Source organism: Phocoena phocoena, chromosome 2 (genome assembly GCF_963924675.1).
Source record: "Phocoena phocoena chromosome 2, mPhoPho1.1, whole genome shotgun sequence".
Lineage (NCBI taxonomy): Eukaryota > Metazoa > Chordata > Mammalia > Artiodactyla > Phocoenidae > Phocoena > Phocoena phocoena.
Window position 1 is genome coordinate 140216889 of NC_089220.1, and position 19103 is coordinate 140235991.

General features: G+C 46.3%; 1 protein-coding gene across 3 annotated transcripts; it reads left to right on the forward strand.

Annotated features, from left to right (window-relative positions):
• The first annotated feature begins 466 nt into the window (after positions 1-466).
• ZSCAN2 (zinc finger and SCAN domain containing 2) lies at positions 467-18196 on the forward strand. Of its 3 annotated transcripts, XM_065871509.1 has the most exons (3): positions 467-872; positions 16184-16364; positions 18136-18196. In XM_065871509.1, exons 1-3 carry the CDS (start codon positions 467-469, stop codon positions 18194-18196), a joined length of 648 nt encoding a protein of 215 aa, XP_065727581.1. The 3 variants fall into 3 exon arrangements, with proteins under 3 accessions (XP_065727581.1, XP_065727579.1, XP_065727580.1); XM_065871507.1 differs by lacking the exon at positions 18136-18196 and having other exon boundaries at positions 16184-17625; XM_065871508.1 differs by lacking the exon at positions 18136-18196 and having other exon boundaries at positions 467-869; positions 16184-17625.
• Positions 18197-19103: the final 907 nt, after the last annotated feature.

A 19103-nucleotide genomic window follows, 5' to 3' on the forward strand; every position in this document is an offset into this window, starting at 1 on the left:
TCAGTGAGGTTGTGTGACTGAGTTGTATGTTAGGTCAAGGTCACTCTGCAGCAAGTCTGAACTGACTTAGGGCAGGATAACTCAGTCCTGGGTTCTTGCGAGGACTTTGAATTTCTGTTACTCATGCTTTGGTCTTTTGGAAAGAAAAATACTCTATTTTTTGTGCCTGTGATTCTTCTTAACTTCTCTTGCCATAGAGATGTTTTCAGGAATAAGCCATTTTTCCTTTAAGAGGGACAGGAAACTTCTGTTGATTTGCGGATGTAAGAATTATTTGGTGGCCTGACCTGGGCTGCTGTGAGTTAGATTGTTTTAGGACAGTTTACTTATTGATTCTAGTTCTCTTTCTCATTCTTAGCCAGACTACTTGTTGAAATTTGAGGAGGGTGCTGTCTTCTCAGAGAGCCTGGCTGGAGAAGACTGAAGGTCAAGGTTAGAAGCCTGAGTGATTCCCCCCAGAACGTGGATGATGGCCTCGGAGGTGCCGAGAGTAACCACTCCCCTGAGCCCCTTAGTCCGTGTCCCTCAAGAGGAAGATGACCAGGAAGAGGAGGTCGCCACCATGATCCTGGAAGACGACTCCTGGGTGCAGGAAGCTGTGCTGCAGGAGGATGGCCCTGAGTCGGAGCCCTTTCCCCAGAGCGCCGGCAAGGGCAGCCCCCATGAGGAGGTGGCCGGAGGGCCACAGGGTGCCCTTGGCCGTCTTCGAGAGCTCTGCCGGCGCTGGCTGAGGCCAGAGGTGCACACCAAGGAGCAAATGCTGACCGTGCTGCCAAGGGAAATTCAGGCCTGGCTGCAAGAGCATCGGCCCGAGAGCAGCGAGGAGGCGGTGGCCCTGGTGGAAGATTTGACCCAGACCCTTCGGGACAGTGGTGAGATGCAGAACCTCATAGGGAGAGGGTGGGAGCAGCCCTCTGAGATGGAAGAGTGTGGTGTTTGCAGAGGAGGAGAAGTTGGTATCCAGGACTGAGTTCGGGTCAGCCCCATCCCTCTACTCTGTCTGCAGGTGATCAGCACATTGTCACCCCAAAATGCCCTGGTTGTGTGCAGTGACAGTTCCACAATTTCAGTATAAGAGGGGCTTAGAGGACTATTCTCAGAGCCAGATTTACGTAGTTAGCACAATTTTTTTGTGTATGGTTGGAGCGGTTGGGAAGCTGATGGAGGTTATGGGATGAGGGGCTGAAGACCCCCATAAACCACCCCTTGGCACTTTCACCCACTTGTGCAATAAACTTCCAAATATTTAAGTTCCAGCAGTTAGAAAAACCAAATCCTGTTTTGAAAAAGTGATTATTTTTGTGAAATCAAGGTGAATGACGAGTAAGCCAGCTAAAGCCAGCTAATAACTAGGGACTTACCTGTGGTATAAAGTCATCCCAGGCTCTTAAAAGAGTAATTCCAAACCTGAGCTTTTTGCAACAGTTAATTTATTTGTCTCTTGTGTTATTAATACGTTGTGGGACCCATGCACGCCGTTCAACCACTCTGCCTCCATTCTGGTCTTCAGTTGTAAACGGGACTGCCTTGCTTACCAGATATTTACTTCAGATCTACCTGTGCCCCTAGGACTGTTTCAGGACCCCTGGGAACCAATGGCTGCCTCTGTGAGGATGTTCAGGGAACGGAGTGGGGAGAGGAGAGGAGAGGAGAGGTCAGAGAAGGCTTCACAGAGGATGTGACACTTGAGCAGGAGTTGAGCTGGAGGGGGGTTTGGAAAGGCGCAGGGCAGGGGGAGGGTGTGGCATCCCAATGGAGCTGAGGCTCAGAAGGGTGGACCCGTGTGGGATCGGTGGGATGACCATATAAGGAAGGCTGGCTGATTTGGAGTGGAAAGTGTGTTTTTAGGAAGGGGTAGGAAGGAGGGTCTGGGGGAAGGGTGGGTGAGGCTTAGACCAAATGTCTTTGGCCTCAGCAAATTCTAAACTAGGGCCCCAGGGGCATGGGAGGAAGCTGAGCTTTGCAACAGGATGCAGGTTTGATTACAGGAGGGAGAGGCCGGAGGGAGGAGAGCAGCCAGGAAGCTGTCTGGATGCTGGATGGGCAGTGATAGGGGTGGGTCCAAGGTGGGGACTGCAGGGGAAGAGGAGGAGACTGGATGCATGTGAGAAAGAACTAATAGTAACCCTAGCCAGCACTGATGGATCCTTTTTGTGGGCCAGCCTGCGTGCCTAGCATCTGATATGCAAAACTCACATAAACTCTCAGAGAGCCTGGCTGGAGAAGACTGAAGGTCAAGGTTAGAAGCCTGAGTGATTCCCCCAAGAACGTGGATGATGGCCTCGGAGGTGCTGAGAGGAACCACTCCTCTGAGCCCCTTAGTCCAGGTCCCTCAAGAGGAAGATGACCAGGAGGAGGAGGTCGCCGTCATGATCCTGGAAGACGACTCCTGGGTGCAGGAAGCTGTGCTGCAGCTTGGAGACAAGCGGAATTATCATCACCGGGGAAGATAAGTGACTCCCTTAAGGTCTCGCAGCTAGTACGAGGCTGAACCAGGATGCCAGCTCAGGGGTCTGAGGACGTGGCTAATGTTCTTAAGCATTTCGTCACATCTGATGCAAAGTCATAGTTGCCGGTGGGATGTTGGAAAGAGGGGCTGCAGATGAGTAAGACAAAGGTGACTAACTCAGAGGCATCTAGTCTAGAGGATTCAGATGACTGGAAAGGGAAGGTGGTTTGGGGACAGAGTTGTAACAATGCCCAGGGACTTGGGAGATGTGAGTATAAAGCTGTCCTTTGGAGAAAAGGGTGGTCATGGAGGGCCACCTGTGAGCCCAGGCCTTCACTGAGCACCTCACATGTCCATCTTGCTGATAATCCCATGAGGTGGGTGGAACTGTCATTTTACAGATGAGGAAATGGAAGTTCAACAAGGTCAAGCTCTTCCTTGAGGTCACACAGCTGGTTAGTGATGGAGCCGGCATTCAAACTCCAGTCTGTTTGCTTCTACGTGTGTTTGGTAGATCCCAGGTTTTATTTGAAGCAAAATACCTGATTTTCTTTGGCCCTGAAAAATAGCTTTTAATTTTACTCTTCCTACTTAAAAAAGCAAAAGCCTCTCATCCTGTTTAAAAACCTGTTTACTATGTAACAAGTTTGTGATGAACCTCAGGCTCTTCAATGAGATGCTAAAGAGAGGCCAGAGGGGTGGAAGGCTGAGGAGAAACCTCTGGGGTTACTGTTCAGTTGGGGAAGTCACAAAGCAGGGCGTCAAGTCTCATCAGGTGTCTCTGAGGCAATGACAGGCTCCCACTGTGACAGCCCTCCCCACCTGGCTTGCTGGAGAGGCTTTGTGCCTTTCATCTTTCACGGAACATCCCAGATGGGGAATGTCCCAGACTGAATGGGCTTGTCAGTGCTCTCATTTCTGCCATTGAGATCGTCTTTGTTGGTTTTCATTTGTCTAACACATGCTCCTGACCTGCCTTATGATTACTCAGAGGAACCTCTGCAGTGATCTCCATCCCTTCTCAAACATTTACTCAACATAAGACCACTTGATCTCTAGTCTGTTTGTCCAGCTCGGGACCTTTGGTCACATTTACCCAGCACATTTTCAAGGCCTGGTTAGACAGTGGTTGTTTAATATTTGACTAGCAGGCACCTCTAGGTGTTCACAGTTAAAATATCTTAAAATTCCAGTTGAGATTGGACCTATATTAATAGTTTAAGTGGTAAAGCTCATCTCTCTTTGTGTTTCCCAAGGGCATTTTGATCCCCATACCCAGCCCTATTTCAGGCTCTTGGTATTTCACCTGAACTCTCGCAGCAGCCTCCAAAGGGAACCTGCCTTCAGCCTCTTTCCCCTGCTCCACTCCTACCTGAGTGATCGGGCACTCTCCTGCTTAAAAATCTTCTTGAGTTCCCCAGTGTCTCCAAATCAACCATGACCTCTTTGTTCTGCTTGCAGCCCCGTGGCCCTGTGTGACCTGGCCCAGGTGCCCATGGCTGGTCCTCCTCTGATCCCCTTGCCACAGCTCTTGCTTCATTCAGACCAGATCTTGATGTTTCTTGAACATAATCTGTACTTGCTGGCATTCACCTGTGCTGCTGAGTTTTGACTTGGAGTGGCCTTGTCCATCCCTGTGTGATAAAATCCTGGTCTTCCTTTGAGTGCACACCTTTGGAGACCTGCTCCATAAAGCTGTCCTTACTTCCGGCCCCTGTTTCCTGTCCCCAGTTCAACCCGCCTGAGAGCATCTCTGATCACCTCTGCTAGAAGTCATCTCCCCCAGAATATTTGGATTCTCCTCCTCTCTTGGCTTTGTATCGTATTCTGTCTTGTTTTCTATTTGTATGAATACTCATTTTATTTCTTCTAGGAACCTATAAAATCCCCAAAGTCAAGGAACCTATCTTTTTCTTAACCTTTTTCTTTTTTTTTTTTTTAAGCTCTCACAGTACCCAGCACAGTGCCCTGTACGTAGTGGGGACCCAGTAAGTATTTTCGGGATGAGGAAATGAATCCTTCCAGCCTCCCTGCAGGTGTGGAGAAGCTCACCTGCTGGGTCCATGAAAGAGGCAGATAGCTGCTTCCTTCCAGGCTTATCTGCCTCTCCTTGAGAAAGCCAAGCTAAGTTTTGTTTTAAAACAAAATGGGGTCAGGACTTCCCTGGCGGTCCAGTGGTTGGGACTTCGCCTTCCAATGCAGGGGGTGCAGGTTCAGTCCCTGGTTGGGGAGCTAAGATCCCACATGCCTCATGGCCAAAAAACCAAAACACAAAACAGGAGCGATACTGTAACAAATTCAAAGACTTTGAAAATGGTCAATATCAAAAAATATCTTAAAAAAAAAAAAAAAGGTCAAGCCCAAAGTTGGCAGAACGTAGCCAGGTACATTTCCAAATCTAGAAAGGGAGACTAGGTAGGACTGCAGCTTAGACATGGGAGAATTCTTAGGCCGGTAGGCAAGTCAAGCAGCTTAGTCCGGCAAGAGAGCACCTACTCTTAGGTTTTCGTTCTTGGAAGCTCTGTATTAATCCTTTGTTTATATTCAGCAAACTCAGTGAATATTATCATATTTATGCTGTTAACAAAGATGTTTATAAACATAGAGAACATGTTTCTGAGTATGGAGGTGGGTGCTATTGCCATTTCTCAAATTCCAGAGGCTCAAGGATATCTCCCTTCATGGCCTGAGAATAAACCAGTAGGTGGCCTTTCTCACCTGTTGTTATCCAGCCAAACTGGTAGGAGTAGTCCATGGGACTGGCAGCATTTACTTGAAGGGACAAACTTTGGATTTGGAAACCTAAGGTATGGTGAATCCACACCTCAGGGAGGACAGTTGCCTGGAGGTCTCTTGCACTGGGGAGCTGGTCTTGGATGTGGCCACCAGCACACAAATGCCAGAGAAAATGAAACTGTTGTGGGCTGGACGTGGAAGCCACAGTAGGGCATCACTGGTCCTGTGGAGACCATCCATCCAGTGATGTGCTCTTTCTTTTTATTTTTTAAAAAATAAATTTATTTATTTGTTTTTGGCTGTGTTGGTTCTTCCTTGCTGTGTATGGAGTTTCCCTAGTTGCGGCGAGCAGGGGCTACTCTTCGTTGCGGTGCATGAGCTCTAGGCGCGCAGGCTTCAGTAGGTGTGGCTCGCGGGCTCTAGAGCGCAGGCTCAGTAGTTGTGGCGCACGGGCTTAGTTGCTCCGCGGCATGTGGGATCTTCCCGGACCAGGGCTCGAACCCGTGTCCCCTGCATTGGCAGGCAGATTCTTAACCACTGCACCACCAGGGAATTCCTGCACTCTTTCTTTTTAGATAAGATTGGCCCACATGGTTCACACCTGGCAGCTGTGTTTTTAGCCTGTTTCACAGGCCTGTTGAAAGACCATTTATGAAAAGCACTAGTTACCTGTGTTGCGGGTTACAAATTACTGATGTAAAACCCAATACACTTCCATTTTTTTTCTGGTGACTTGGAGAATGAGAACCCCAATTTTCCAGGGCAATCTTGAGTATTTGTCCTTGTAAAGCATCAAAATGTCTCAAATTCCAATAGCTGGCAGCCAAACCATACCTCTCAGAATGTCTCACATCGGTCTGTAAGAGGCCTGGGCCCTGGGGCCAGAAGTCGTTTCTCAAATTGTATGGCCTCATTTTCGGTTCAGAAAGTATAGTCACTAGAGTTGAGACAGCTTGTCCTTGAACTGTTCTCTAATTGCTCTACCCACCCTCATCTCACTTTCTGTATGAAGTAAGGGGAAAAATACCTTTAGAGCCCGGAGACCAGTGGACTCATGCCACAGCGGCCTCCCCAAGATAACCCCAGACCAGTGTGGTTGCAGCATCAGGCTGAAAGGGGAAATGCTCCTCTCCTAACAGATTTTTTTTTTTTTTTTTTTTTGGCCAAATAGCACGGCTTGCAGGATCTTAGTTACCCAACCAGAGATCGAACCCAAGCCCCCTGCAGTGGAAGCTCGGAGTCTTAACCACTGGACCGCCAGGGAAGTCCCTTACAGATTCATTTTATCTCATAGAAGCTCCACCACCCAAAAAAGAAACTGCTGCCATCAGAGGGGAGCAAAGGGGAAATTATGGGGCTCAAAATTGATAGACTCGTGACATATAAATCCTCTGACCATTAGTGTGGGGTCCCTGTGCCATCAGCATCATCTGGGAGTGTGTTAAAAATGAAATCCCCGGGCCTCCCTTCAGACCTACTGAACCGGAAACTCTGGGGGCGGCGTCCAGCACGTGGGTTTAACAAGCCCTCCAGGTGATCCTGATTCAGCCACCAGTTTGAGAACCACTGTGCTAGGCCTATGGTTCTCAGACTTCTCATTGGGGTCCTGGAACCCACTCCAGGGATTCTGATTTTCTGATTTAGTTGGCACGGGGTGTGGCCCAGGCAAGGGAGTTTTGAAAGCTTACCAGGTGGTTCTAAGGTGCAGTGAAGTTTAAAAACCACTGCTCTAGAGCCTTGTTACTCAGAATGTGGTCCATGCACCAAAAACAGGTGTCACCTGGGAGCTTGCTAGAAAGGCATATACCTCGGTCTCAGCCTAGCCCCACTGGAGCAGAATCTGCATTTACCAAGATCTCCAGGTGATTTCATATGCACTGTGAAGTTCAAGAAGCACTCCTCTAGACTAGTCAGGAATGGAGATTATCAACTTCAAACCTACTCTTGTCCAACAGGTGAGCTGAGAGTCACAGCTGACCTCTCCAGCCATCCTCAGCATCACACCTGGCTTTTGGTGGGCACAGGCAGCAGCTTACCTATTTTGAGCTTGCTGGCCCAGCAAAAATGCTCCCTTGGTGACAGCAAATGAACAAATACTTCCATTTTTGTTAATAAGGGGAGTGAAGAGCGGTGCAGGGTTGTAAAGGTATATGTCTTTTTAAAGCCACAATTCTCAGTTTCAAGACAAAAACACTTTCAATTCACTTAAATATTTGAAGTGTATACTATACAGAACTCTTAGAGAGATGTAACATTATAACCGTAACTGTTTGGCAATCATTCATTTAAACCAATAACATCTCCTTGCTGTTTTTACCAGCGCTTTGTCTTTCAGGCAGTCAGAGTTCAGGGGGAACAACGGTCCAGTCACTCAGGCACTATCAGGTTCCCTCCAGTCTTGCCAGGGCAGCGCCCCGATAGGGAGAGCCCCACTTGGACATCAACTGTATCAGAATTACAGACCCACTTCTGCATTTTCGACCAGTGGCTCTGACCATGGTGTTGAGACACAGCGGTATGTCCACTTCTGCATTTTCGACCAGTGGCTCTGACCATGGTGTTGAGACACAGCGGTATGTCCACTTCTGCATTTTCGACCAGTGGCTCTGACCATGGTGTTGAGACACAGCGGTATGTCACAATCGGGGGGATTCTGAGCTTAACACACATTAAAGCACCAAAGTTTGTGACCAGTTATGTCATTGTTATAAATTACAGCAAATTCAGGCTTATCCCCATATTGACAGCAATTTTTCTTACACTTATTCTGGTACGCTTTCTAGCATGGGAGAGAAGGCAGAGGCCTCTGGCCAGGCAGGAGGACACACGTGTCTCTGTGCATTCCATGGGAATGTGCTGTGCATGTGAGTCTAGAGCCCATGTCAAGGGCAGGAAAATACAAGATCCATTGATTTAGACCGAGCTGCATTTGTCTAGTAACCAGTAAGGGCCCTATGGCAATTCAGGAATCGTTCAGTGGATGGACCGTTCAGTAGATGGACTGTTCAGTGGATGGTGTTTGGACAGTGTTCTGACCCTTTTGAAAAAACTAAAACTGGATCTCTACTTCACAAGTTACACAGAAATCAATTCCAGATGAGTTATAGATCTATACTGTAAAAGATCTGGAATCAGCTATAGGAGAGTATTTTTGTAATCTTGCAGTGGGGTGGGACTTCTTAATCTTAAACAAGACAGAAATCATCGAAGCTAAATTGAACTCATGGAAACAGAAAAAGTCTTTTATATGAAAAAGATACTGTGGGGACTTCCCTGGTGGTGCAGTGGTTAAGAATCCACCTGCCAATGCAAGGGACACGGGTTCGAGCCCTGGTCCGGGAAGATCCCACATGCCACGGAGCAACTAAGCCCGTGCGCCACAACTACTGAACCTGCGCTCTAGAGCCCGTGAGCCACAACTACTGAGACTGCATGCTACAGCTACTGAAGCCCGCATGCCTAGAGCCTGTGCTCCACAGCAAGAGAAGCCACCACAATGAGAAGCTCGAACACCGCAACGAAGAGTAGCTCCTGCTCGCCGCAACTAGAGAAAGCATGTGTGCAGCAACGAAAACCCAACACAGCCATAAATAAATAAATAAGGTACTATGAACAAAGTTCAACAAAAATGCACAGACTGGGAGGAGGTGTCTGCAACAAAGTCTGCAGTGTAGCAGATAAGAGTCAAAATCTTGCTCTGTAAGAGCATCTACAAGTCATAAGAAATTGTCAACCCAGTAGAATAGAAGGTAAAAGATATGATCCTGCAATTTAGAAATGAATAAAAACAAATTATATCCATATGAAAAGATTTTCAACCTTACAAATTACCAGGGAAATACCCATTAAAGCAAGATACTATTCTTTTGCCTGTTAGGCCATCAGAAATTGAATAGTGTTTCTAAGAATTCTCTGCCTTTTTGAGCATTAACTGCATCTTTTAAAATTAATTCCAGAATTTTTCTAGTAAGTAATGTATCAACTTTTTTTTTTTTTTTTTTTTTTTTTGTGGTACGCGGGCCTCTCACTGTTGTGGCCTCTCCCATTGCGGGGCACAGGCTCTGGATGCACAGGCTCAGTGGCCATGGCTCACGGGCCCAGCCACTCTGCGGTATGTGGGATCCTCCCGGACTGGGGCATGAACCCATGTCCCCAGCATTGGAAGGTGGACTCTCAACCACTGTGCCACCAGGGAAGCCCTGTATCAACTGTTTTAAATTTGGTAAGAGTACATAAAATGATATATAAAAGCCATATTCTTTTTTCTTGTTATGGTGGTAAAATATATAACATAAAATTACCATTTTAACCATTTCTAGGTGTACAGTTCAGTGGCATTAAGTACGTTCACATTGTTGTGCAACCGTCACCACCATCCATCTCCAGAAATTTTTCCTCTTCCCAAACTGAAACTCCATACCCATTAACAGTAATTCCGGGCTTCCCTGGTGGCACAGTGGTTAAGGATCCGCCTGCCAATGCAGGGGACACGGGTTCGATTCCTGGTCCAGGAAGATCCCACATGCCGCAGAGCAGCTAAGCCCGTGCACCACAACTGCTGAAGCCCGCGTGCCTAGAGCCCGTGCTCCGCGACAAGAGAAGCCACTGCAATGAGAAGCCCGTGCACTGCAACAAAGAGCCCCTGCTCACTGCAACTAGAGAAAGACCGCGCGCAGCAACGAGGATCCAACGCAGCCAAACATGACTAACTAAATAACTAAATAAAATCTATTTTAAAAAAAACCCCACTAACTCCCCTTCTCTCCCCACAACCCCTGGCAACCACCATTCTGCTTTCTGTCTCTATGAATTTGCTCTAGTAGTTTCGGGGGAGATCAAAACATTTAGAAAATGAGACCCCCTTCTCTCCTGTTTCCTTAATGCCTGACTCATCTCTGAGTTTTCTCTGCTGGAGATCTGGCCGTCCAACCGCTTGCTCACAAGCCTGCTTCCTCAGAAGCCTGCCTCCCCGTATCCAGTCTCATCCACAAAATATGTTCATTTTGAAATAGCAAACACTTTCTACTGGTGAAGTTCTTTTTTAAAGAAAATTCCCAGCTCCTACCATCTCATCCCACCTCTACTCTTTAATATGTTGATGACATTATTCCCCTTTTATCTGACCACATCAGCTTCTGAGTTTTCACTTTCTTAATTGACCACCCACAGAAAAAGAGACTTGCCCGCAGTTGACTTAATTTCACCAGTGTCACCGTTTCTTGAGGAGGAGCTTGGGAGGAACCAGGATCCCTCATCCTTCCCAGCTCAGTGATTTTTTTTTTTTCCCATTTGGAGGCCCTTGTTAAGTCAGATCGCCCGAAGGGTGCTCTTTTCTGTCCTTTAGAAAGGCTCCCGTGCCTCTGTGTTATCAGAGACCAACCTTAAAAGAACTCTCAGCCTTCCTTTGGCCTTCCCTGGAGTATAACAGTCTTGAGTCTTTGTCTACGTAAAGGAGGATAGGACTGGTCCTTAAGCAGCAGACAGTGAGGGGGTTATTGGGTCAGGATGCTGCTCAGATGGGCCTCTGCAGTGAGGTGGCAGAGGAAGATAATCACACAAATTAAGCATCATGTCTAAAGGCTCCCAGATTTTAAAGGAATTCTCTCATATTCTTGTCTAATAGTTCAGTACTCATTTTTTTCCCTTTAAATCTTTGATCTATTTGAGATTTGTCCTAGTATGGGTCCAACTGAAATTTTTCCATTTGACTTAACTGGTTGTTCCCAGCATCATGAATGCTGGTGTCTTTTGGATGTGGTGTCTTTTCTCCATGGATTTGAGAGGCTACCCTTATATTCAACATATGTTAAATTCCCATGGTCATAGAGATTATTTTTTTCTGTTCCACTGGTCTGTCTATCCATGAGCCCACCTGAATTAAGTTCCGAATTCACATGTATTAAATTCTGGACTCACATGTCTACTGAGTCTATTTCTGGAGGTTTGGTTTTGTTTCATTGGTCTGATTGTCTATTAATGTTTTAATTAGAGTAAGTCCCCTACATACAAACAAGTTCTGTTCCGAGAGCATGTGCGTAAGTCCAGTTTGTTCATTAAGTCCAACAAAGTTAGCCTAGGTACCCAGCTAACACAATCGGCTATGTGGTATTGTACTGTAACAGGTTTATAATACTTTTCACACAAATACTACATAACAAACACAAAAAATAAAACATTTTTAATTTGAAAGTACAGTACCTTGAAAAGTACAGTAGTAGAGTACAACAGCTGGCATCCAGGGGCACGTTCATGTCTTTGAAAGTTCGTAACTTGAAGGTTCGTATGTAGGGGACTTACTGTATTGAGATTTTATGTTTTAACATTTGACAGAGATAGTTGCCCCCTGCCTTACTCCGCTCATTTCAGTCAGTAATCTTATCTACAATAATGTTTATTTTTGTACTGTTAAAGACTCTTATACTTCAGTTACATGATTTGCCAGTTTTAAATGATAACCTTTGAACTCCCAGGTATACAGATGAGGCAGTTAATGAATATATCCTATATCCCAGTTTCTTCCCCACAACCCCAATTTTGGTTAGCGTGTCATTTCTACGTGTCTGTGTAACATTTACATTCTCTTTTTTCACTCTAATCGCCACAGTAGTTTTAGACGTTGTTGTAAAGTTAAATGTATCTGTTCAGCCCCAGTCCTTTTGCTCTAGCATTGCCCTTGTCTCGTGGTTGACCGAAATTCATCTCCCAATAGTTTCCTCAAGAAGGGTCATAGGAACAATATTCTGTGAACTTGTGTATATTCAAAGCTGTTGGCCTGTAAACTTTATGCTTGAAGGACAGTTTTGTTGAACGTAAAATCCTTGACATCCGTTTTCTTTGCTTGCATGTCTTGTAGCTCTTGCTGTATGATCTGCAGGGATTGAATGTTACCGGAGAGAAATTTGAGACTGGTTGATTTTCTTCCCCCATATAAGTGATTCGATCTTTTTACCTTGTTGTCCCCTGTCTCATTAGTAACCACCCTGGGTTAGTTTTCCTTGGCACACAGTGTACCTTTCGAGGGTTCCTCTATCTTTTTTTTTTTTTTAATGTATTTATGTATTTAATTTTTTGACCACGGGGTACATGGGATCTTAGTTCCCCAACCAGAGCTCGAACCTGCGCCCCCTGCATTGGAAGTGTAGAGTCTTAACCACTGGACCACCAGGGAAGTCCCATCAAGGGTTCTTCTATCTTTATTGATTATACTTGAAGGATTTGTTCTATTCCTTTGGCTTAGTTTCCTTTTTTGAGAACTCTAGTTATATATTTGTTGATTCTCCTTTTATCTCACTTTGGTTTCTGTCATTCTCTTTAATCTTTTTTTTTGAACTTTATTTTTTTTTTATACAGCAGGTTCTTATTAGTTATCTATTTTATACATATCAGTGTATACATGTCAATCCCAATTGCCCAATTCATCCCACCACCACCACCCCGCCCCGCTTTCCCCCCTTGGTCTTTAATCTTTCTAACTTCTTTCTTTGTTTCCATCTCACTTCAATTCTCCCTTTCCCTTCCTGTGCTTTCCAAGGTGCCTATTTTCTGTTGAGTTCCTCCCCGTTTTGTCTTCATTTCTCTGCATTTTTTTCCCTTCTTCCCAGCTCACATTTCCTCTCTTCCTGTTGTCTCTTCTCAACTTCTACTTTGTGGTCTTCCTTCACAGAGGCAGTTGCTTCACTTAACATTTTTTAGGGATGAAAAATGGTCATTTTTCTCAATAACAGTAATTCCTGTGATTCACTTGGGAGAGTCAAGGCTCTCTCTGCTGCTTTACAGAAACAGAAAGCTTCCTGCACACACAGCTCATCTGTGTGATTCTGTATAATTGTAGCCTCACCTCCCTTGCTTCTCCGAACCAAAGAAGCCAGGCCTGCTCACCCCAGTTCCCAAATGTACCGATGCACTTGAGGGTGAGTCCCTGACCCTCAGGAAGTGATTTTCTGCCTGAGCTTTTTGAGACACTGCCCCCAAGAGCACCCCCCCACCTCCTGCTTTCCATGCTTGTTCTCTTCACTTTTTCCCTCCTTGGCTTCTGCCCGGTCTCTGCTGTTTTTGGAAGCCCTTACATGTATTTTGTTGTCTGCAAATTGATCTCCCTCCTGATCTCACTGAAAATGAAATCTGAGTTTTTGTTTTTCCTGTTGCTTCTGAGCTCAGCCTGGAACATACCAGTTCTGATTTTAGGGCAATGAAAAACCTTATTAACTACTGTCCCTATTCGGAAGAGAACAACTACAAAGGTCATCACAAAAGGGTTTTGGGTCATGTTAGCTTGAAGATAATGAATCAGGGCCTCAGCCTGATGGTTCTTATAGAAGAGATAATAGCAGAGCTCTGTGATAGAAACTTGCAAAAGAGCAGTCTTGCAGGATGTTGAGGAAGCACAGAATTTCTGGCCCTAGCCAGGCGGGAGCTTGCATGGTGCCCCTCATTCCTGTATCCATCCCCTGGAGATCTGGGGGAGGGGGGCCCGAGGGCAATTATAGGAGTCCACAGATTACCAGCAGCATGTATGTCAGTGTGAGCATGAAATGTAATTATATGCTTAATTGCAAGTTTAAGTAGATCTTATTTTGACTAAAGACATGAGTGGAACCTAGGTTCAACCTGAGAGATGTAGGCCACATTGTATCATGTTCATATACGGAAATTTACATTAACTTATAGAGACTAATAATCACTGAATTGAACATCTAACCTTAAACAGTTTATCAGCATTAACAATGGAAATGTCACTAGGACTTTGTGTAATTATTTTGCTAATTGTCTTCCTTGCTATGAATGGAACTACTTTCTTATGAGGTCTGATGTGTGATGTTAGGTCTTAGTAATAATCAGGCTATCACCTTTATCAGTAAAAGCATTGACTGACTTCTGTATACTCTATAGAATTTTTAAAAAGGGTTGAAGATACCTTACAGAAATAGAGCACAAAGGAATTATAGTAAAGAAGAAAATATTGGGAAGGAAAAAATGAAAGAACACAAGTTGCATGCTGTAAAAACATCCAGTATTCCTGCTCTGGGCTTTTGGCTCCAAGCTTCCAAGCAGGCAAGGCAGAGAGGGAGCCACAGTCAGGGGCGTGAGGCAGACACAGATCACTCAGAAGAGAAGCTCCTTTTGATACTTCCATCAGAGAGAAGTTTCCTCCTCTGGCCGATCAAGAGGATATTGTGTGGTATAAACAATGTCGTCAACAACTTCCTGGCAGCATTAATGTTCCTGACAGCTGCTGACTTAAAAAAATGCACAATGTGAGAGTTGAGGTTAAGTTTTATTTGGGAGAAAATGAGAACTATAACTCGGGAGACAGCATCTCAGGTAGCTCTGAGAAACTGCTCCAAAGACGTAATGGGGGAGGTCAGCATATATGTGATTTTGGTGAAGGGGGAGTATACACAATCAAGCACATATTTTTTTGCAGAAGGTTTCTGCTAGTCTCGTGAAGGTTACTGCTAATCGCGAGGAGCAGACGTCACCATGAAGGAATTGAGTGCTTTTCTAGATACGAGGAGATGCAAGAATTGGGCTCATAAAATGGTCTCCTGAAAATATTAACTATCTGAAGACCTGCTCTGCCAGTTTTTCCCAGAGCACGGAGGGCCTCCTGTCTGCTCTCCACCCTGAACTCCTTTCAGGGGGAGTTGAAAGTCAGCAGCTGCAGCAGCATGTGATTTAGTCCTTGTAGAGGTAGATGGCAAGTGCCAGTATGTAGCTGACACAGCCATTAATTTCTTTCTTTTTTTTTTTTAAATATTGATTAACAATGTAATGTTAGTTGATAGAAGTTCATTTCTTTCTAATTTTTTACTTTTTGGCTGTGCTGTGCGGCATGCGGGATCTTAGTTCCCCAACCAGGGATCGAACCCGTGCCCCCTGCAGTGGCAGCACGGACTCTTAAGCACTGGAACACCAGGGAAGTCTGTGATTAATTTCTAATGACCCTTCTTAGAGTGTTCATCAGTGTCAGCCAGAGTCATTAAACCAACACACAGTTCAGTGAACACAGTTCTGCCAATGTCAGAGCAGTGTGATCCAGGCCCACAGCTCTGCTGGCTTAATCCTGGGATAGACTTTAGAGTCTCTCATTTGAGGAAGGGAATGCATGTTCTTCCAGCAGTCCTCCCTCATGATTTGTTTCACCCAAACGTTTGATAAGTATTGGGCAGTAGTTTGGCAAGTTTCTGGAAGGTAGATATTTTGTATTACCGATAGGAGATCTATCTGTAGACTCTCACTGCAGGTAAATTTGAGGGCTCTTTTTTTTTTTTTTTTTGGCTGCGTAGCATGTGGGATCTTAGTTCCCTGACTAGGGATCAAACCTGTGCCCCTATAGTGGAAGTGCGGAGTCCTAACCACTGGACCGCCAGGGAAGTCCCCAAATTTGAGGGCTCTTTTAACTGCCCACTTACTTGTTTCCAGTCATGTGTATAGACACCTAGAGTCCTTGTTGCTGGTGCCCTGTTACCTTGTCTGTGTCTTACTTAAATGTCAACTAATAAGATTATAAGCATCAGACATTTTAATGCACAGAATTATTATATAAGCTCCATTTGAAAGGAGACTGAGCTTTAGGGGAATATCTGTGGTACCAATAAGAAACTCATTCATTCATTCATCAAATTTAATAGAGCACCTACTAAGCATTGAGCACCATGGTGAGTATCGGGGACTGTGTACCCTGTTGCTTTCCTTTGATCAGGAATTTGAAAATTCCCACCTGATCTCATTTCCCAGTGGAGAAACACATAGAGACCTGGAACCCACATCTTTAAGACTTAGAAATTCTGGGTGATCACCATAAAGATATGAGACCTGGCAACTGGATAACCAGTTAGAAGGAAATAAACCTGTCTTTTTTTTTTTAAGTTTTGAGGGTTCTCTAGCGTTTTTATTTTCACTCGAAGTTTAATTCATTTGAAATTTCCCCTTTGGTTTTCTTTTCTCATCATTATAGGAAATTGAGTACAAATTGTACAATTTTCTTCATTGTTTCAGATTTTGAGATCCAGAGTGAAAATGGGGAGAACTCTAACCAAGACATATTTGAGGATGTTGAATCACATGAAATGCTCTCCGAAATGCCTGAAGGGGAAGGCATTCCACAATCTGACTGGGAAAGTGACTTGGAGAGAGACTGCAGCTCCCGGGGACCCCGGGGAAACACCCCGGGGGAGGACCATGGGGAGGTGCCACCCCAGAGCAGGGAAGTTGGACAGCTCATAGGCCTTCAGGGCACCTACCTGGGTGAGAAGCCCTATGAGTGTCCCCAGTGTGGGAAAACCTTCAGCCGGAAATCCCACCTCATCACGCACGAGCGGACCCACACAGGAGAGAAATACTACAAATGCGACGAGTGCGGAAAAAGCTTTAGTGATGGTTCCAACTTCAGTAGACACCAAACTACTCACACTGGGGAGAAACCTTATAAGTGCAGGGACTGTGGGAAAAGCTTCAGCCGGAGTGCAAACCTCATAACCCACCAGAGGATCCACACGGGAGAGAAACCCTTCCAGTGTGCCGAGTGCGGTAAGAGTTTCAGCAGGAGCCCCAACCTCATCGCCCATCAGCGGACTCACACAGGGGAGAAACCGTACTCGTGCCCCGAGTGTGGCAAGAGCTTTGGAAACCGGTCCAGCCTGAACACGCATCAGGGGATCCACACGGGAGAGAAGCCCTACGAATGTAAAGAATGTGGCGAAAGCTTTAGTTACAACTCCAACCTCATCAGGCACCAGAGGATCCACACAGGAGAGAAGCCGTACAAGTGCCCCGACTGCGGACAGAGGTTCAGCCAGAGCTCGGCCCTCATCACCCACCGGAGAACTCACACGGGAGAAAAACCTTATCAGTGCAGCGAGTGCGGGAAGAGCTTCAGCCGCAGCTCCAACCTGGCCACACACCGGAGGACCCACCTGGTTGAGAAGCCCTACAAGTGTGGGGAGTGCGGGAAGACCTTCAGCCAGAGCTCCAGCCTGATTGCACACCAGGGAATGCACACGGGCGAGAAGCCCTACGAGTGCCTGACATGTGGGGAGAGCTTCAGCTGGAGCTCCAACCTCATCAAGCACCAGAGGATCCACACGGGTGAGAAGCCCTACAAATGCAGTGAGTGTGGGAAAGGCTTCAGCCAGCGCTCCCAGCTGGTGGTGCACCAGAGGACCCACACGGGTGAGAAGCCCTACAAATGCCTCATGTGCGGCAAGAGCTTCAGCCGGGGCTCCATCCTGGTCATGCATCAGAGAGCCCATCTGGGAGACAAGCCATACAGGTGTCCCGAGTGCGGGAAAGGCTTTAGCTGGAATTCAGTCCTCATCATACACCAGCGAATCCACACCGGGGAGAAGCCCTACAAATGCCCCGAGTGCGGCAAAGGCTTCAGCAACAGCTCCAATTTTATCACACATCAGAGAACTCACATGAAGGAGAAACTTTACTGAAGGGGCAGAGAGGGAAGGTGAGGGACTAGCCCAGGAGCGCACTTGCCACTCTGCCCCCAGACAGGGATGTGTCTGTAGAAGAACCATTCTTCCTAAAGGCTTGTTGGGGATCTTTGCCAGAATCTTACCCCTGCTCACCCTCATTTCTAGGATCCCATCGTCTTAGTGGTCAGAGTCAAACCCCGAGAACAGAGCATAGGAATGGAAGGTCGGAAAGCTGGGGCTTTTTCTGTCACGTTTCTCGACTTGATTGGCTCCTTCTCTCTCCATCCTCTGTGCCCCAGTTTCCTCTTTGGTAGAACAGGGGGGATATTTCTCCGTGTGGAACGGAAGACAGCATGGCCCACATTTTAGAGAAATACCAGAAACCTGTTGGTGTTGTCTGGTCGTTCTGCTGCCAGTTGTTGGGCTAAGGTGCCTTCACTCGAGCTGCTAGCACCCCGGGGCCCCTGCCATGGCAGAACTGGCCCTTCCTGCCTTTGTGTCCTGGGGTTTGATTTCGGGTCAAGGTGGAGGGGCTTCTCCAATTCTGAGTCATCCGCATGAAGCTAAAGCCCTTTTCTCGTTCTAGAAAGTGTCAGGAACACCAGAACACGAGGGAGTCTGGCCCAGAACCAGTGTCCCAGTACCTTTCCATTGATAGGAGTTGCCCAGGGCCTGCCAGGGAAGGCATAAACGGAGGAGATGTATGCGTTTGCTCTTGTCTCTGCTTACTGTCCTGGGGTAAGTCGGCTGTGGGTCGGTGGGGACACATTTATTCTTGCAGGGGTTTAGTTTTTGAGTGTGAGGTGAAGTCAGAGCCGCCAGCTGCCTCCCCCTGGTGGATGGTATTTCTGTCTTGTTCAGGGTGAAACAGTCCTGCACTCTGCAGGGTCGCCTTGTGTCTTTACCCCCCAGATACATGGCCCCGTAATCATCACTCTCTGCTCTTGTCGTTTTTATCTTATATATGCAGATCTAGAATTCTGTCTGGTAACTTTTGTATACAAAGAACGTTATTTTTAAGGAAGTGTTGATTTTGAGGACACATCACCTGTACCCTGGAGAGGTTTGGGCTTGAATCAAGAGTTGTCCTACAGATGTCGCCCTTGATCTTGGGATGCTACCAGGGCTTTGTTCTTGGGTCCTTGAGCTTTGAAACAGTAAAGACAGGATGATAGCAGGTGAAGGGCTTTGTTAGGAGGGAAGAGGAGGGTAAATAGGCTTTTCTCTCCTACACGTAGGGCCTGCCTTCAGAACGCACCTTTGTTCTTACAGGGTGGATGCTCCAAATTGCCTAATAAAGTAGAGTCCCACTCTTTTCCTGAGTCTGTCTTTTCACATGTGTTAAAAACCCGAACTTGACAAACCCATATCTCACTTCCCCACCCAGCTCACCTCCTGCCCCAGGCTGGAAGTGGTCCAAGACCTTTAGGGGGAAAGAAATCACTTGCTTCAAAGAGCATACCTTTGGGTGAACCTAGTCCTGTGTGCTTGAC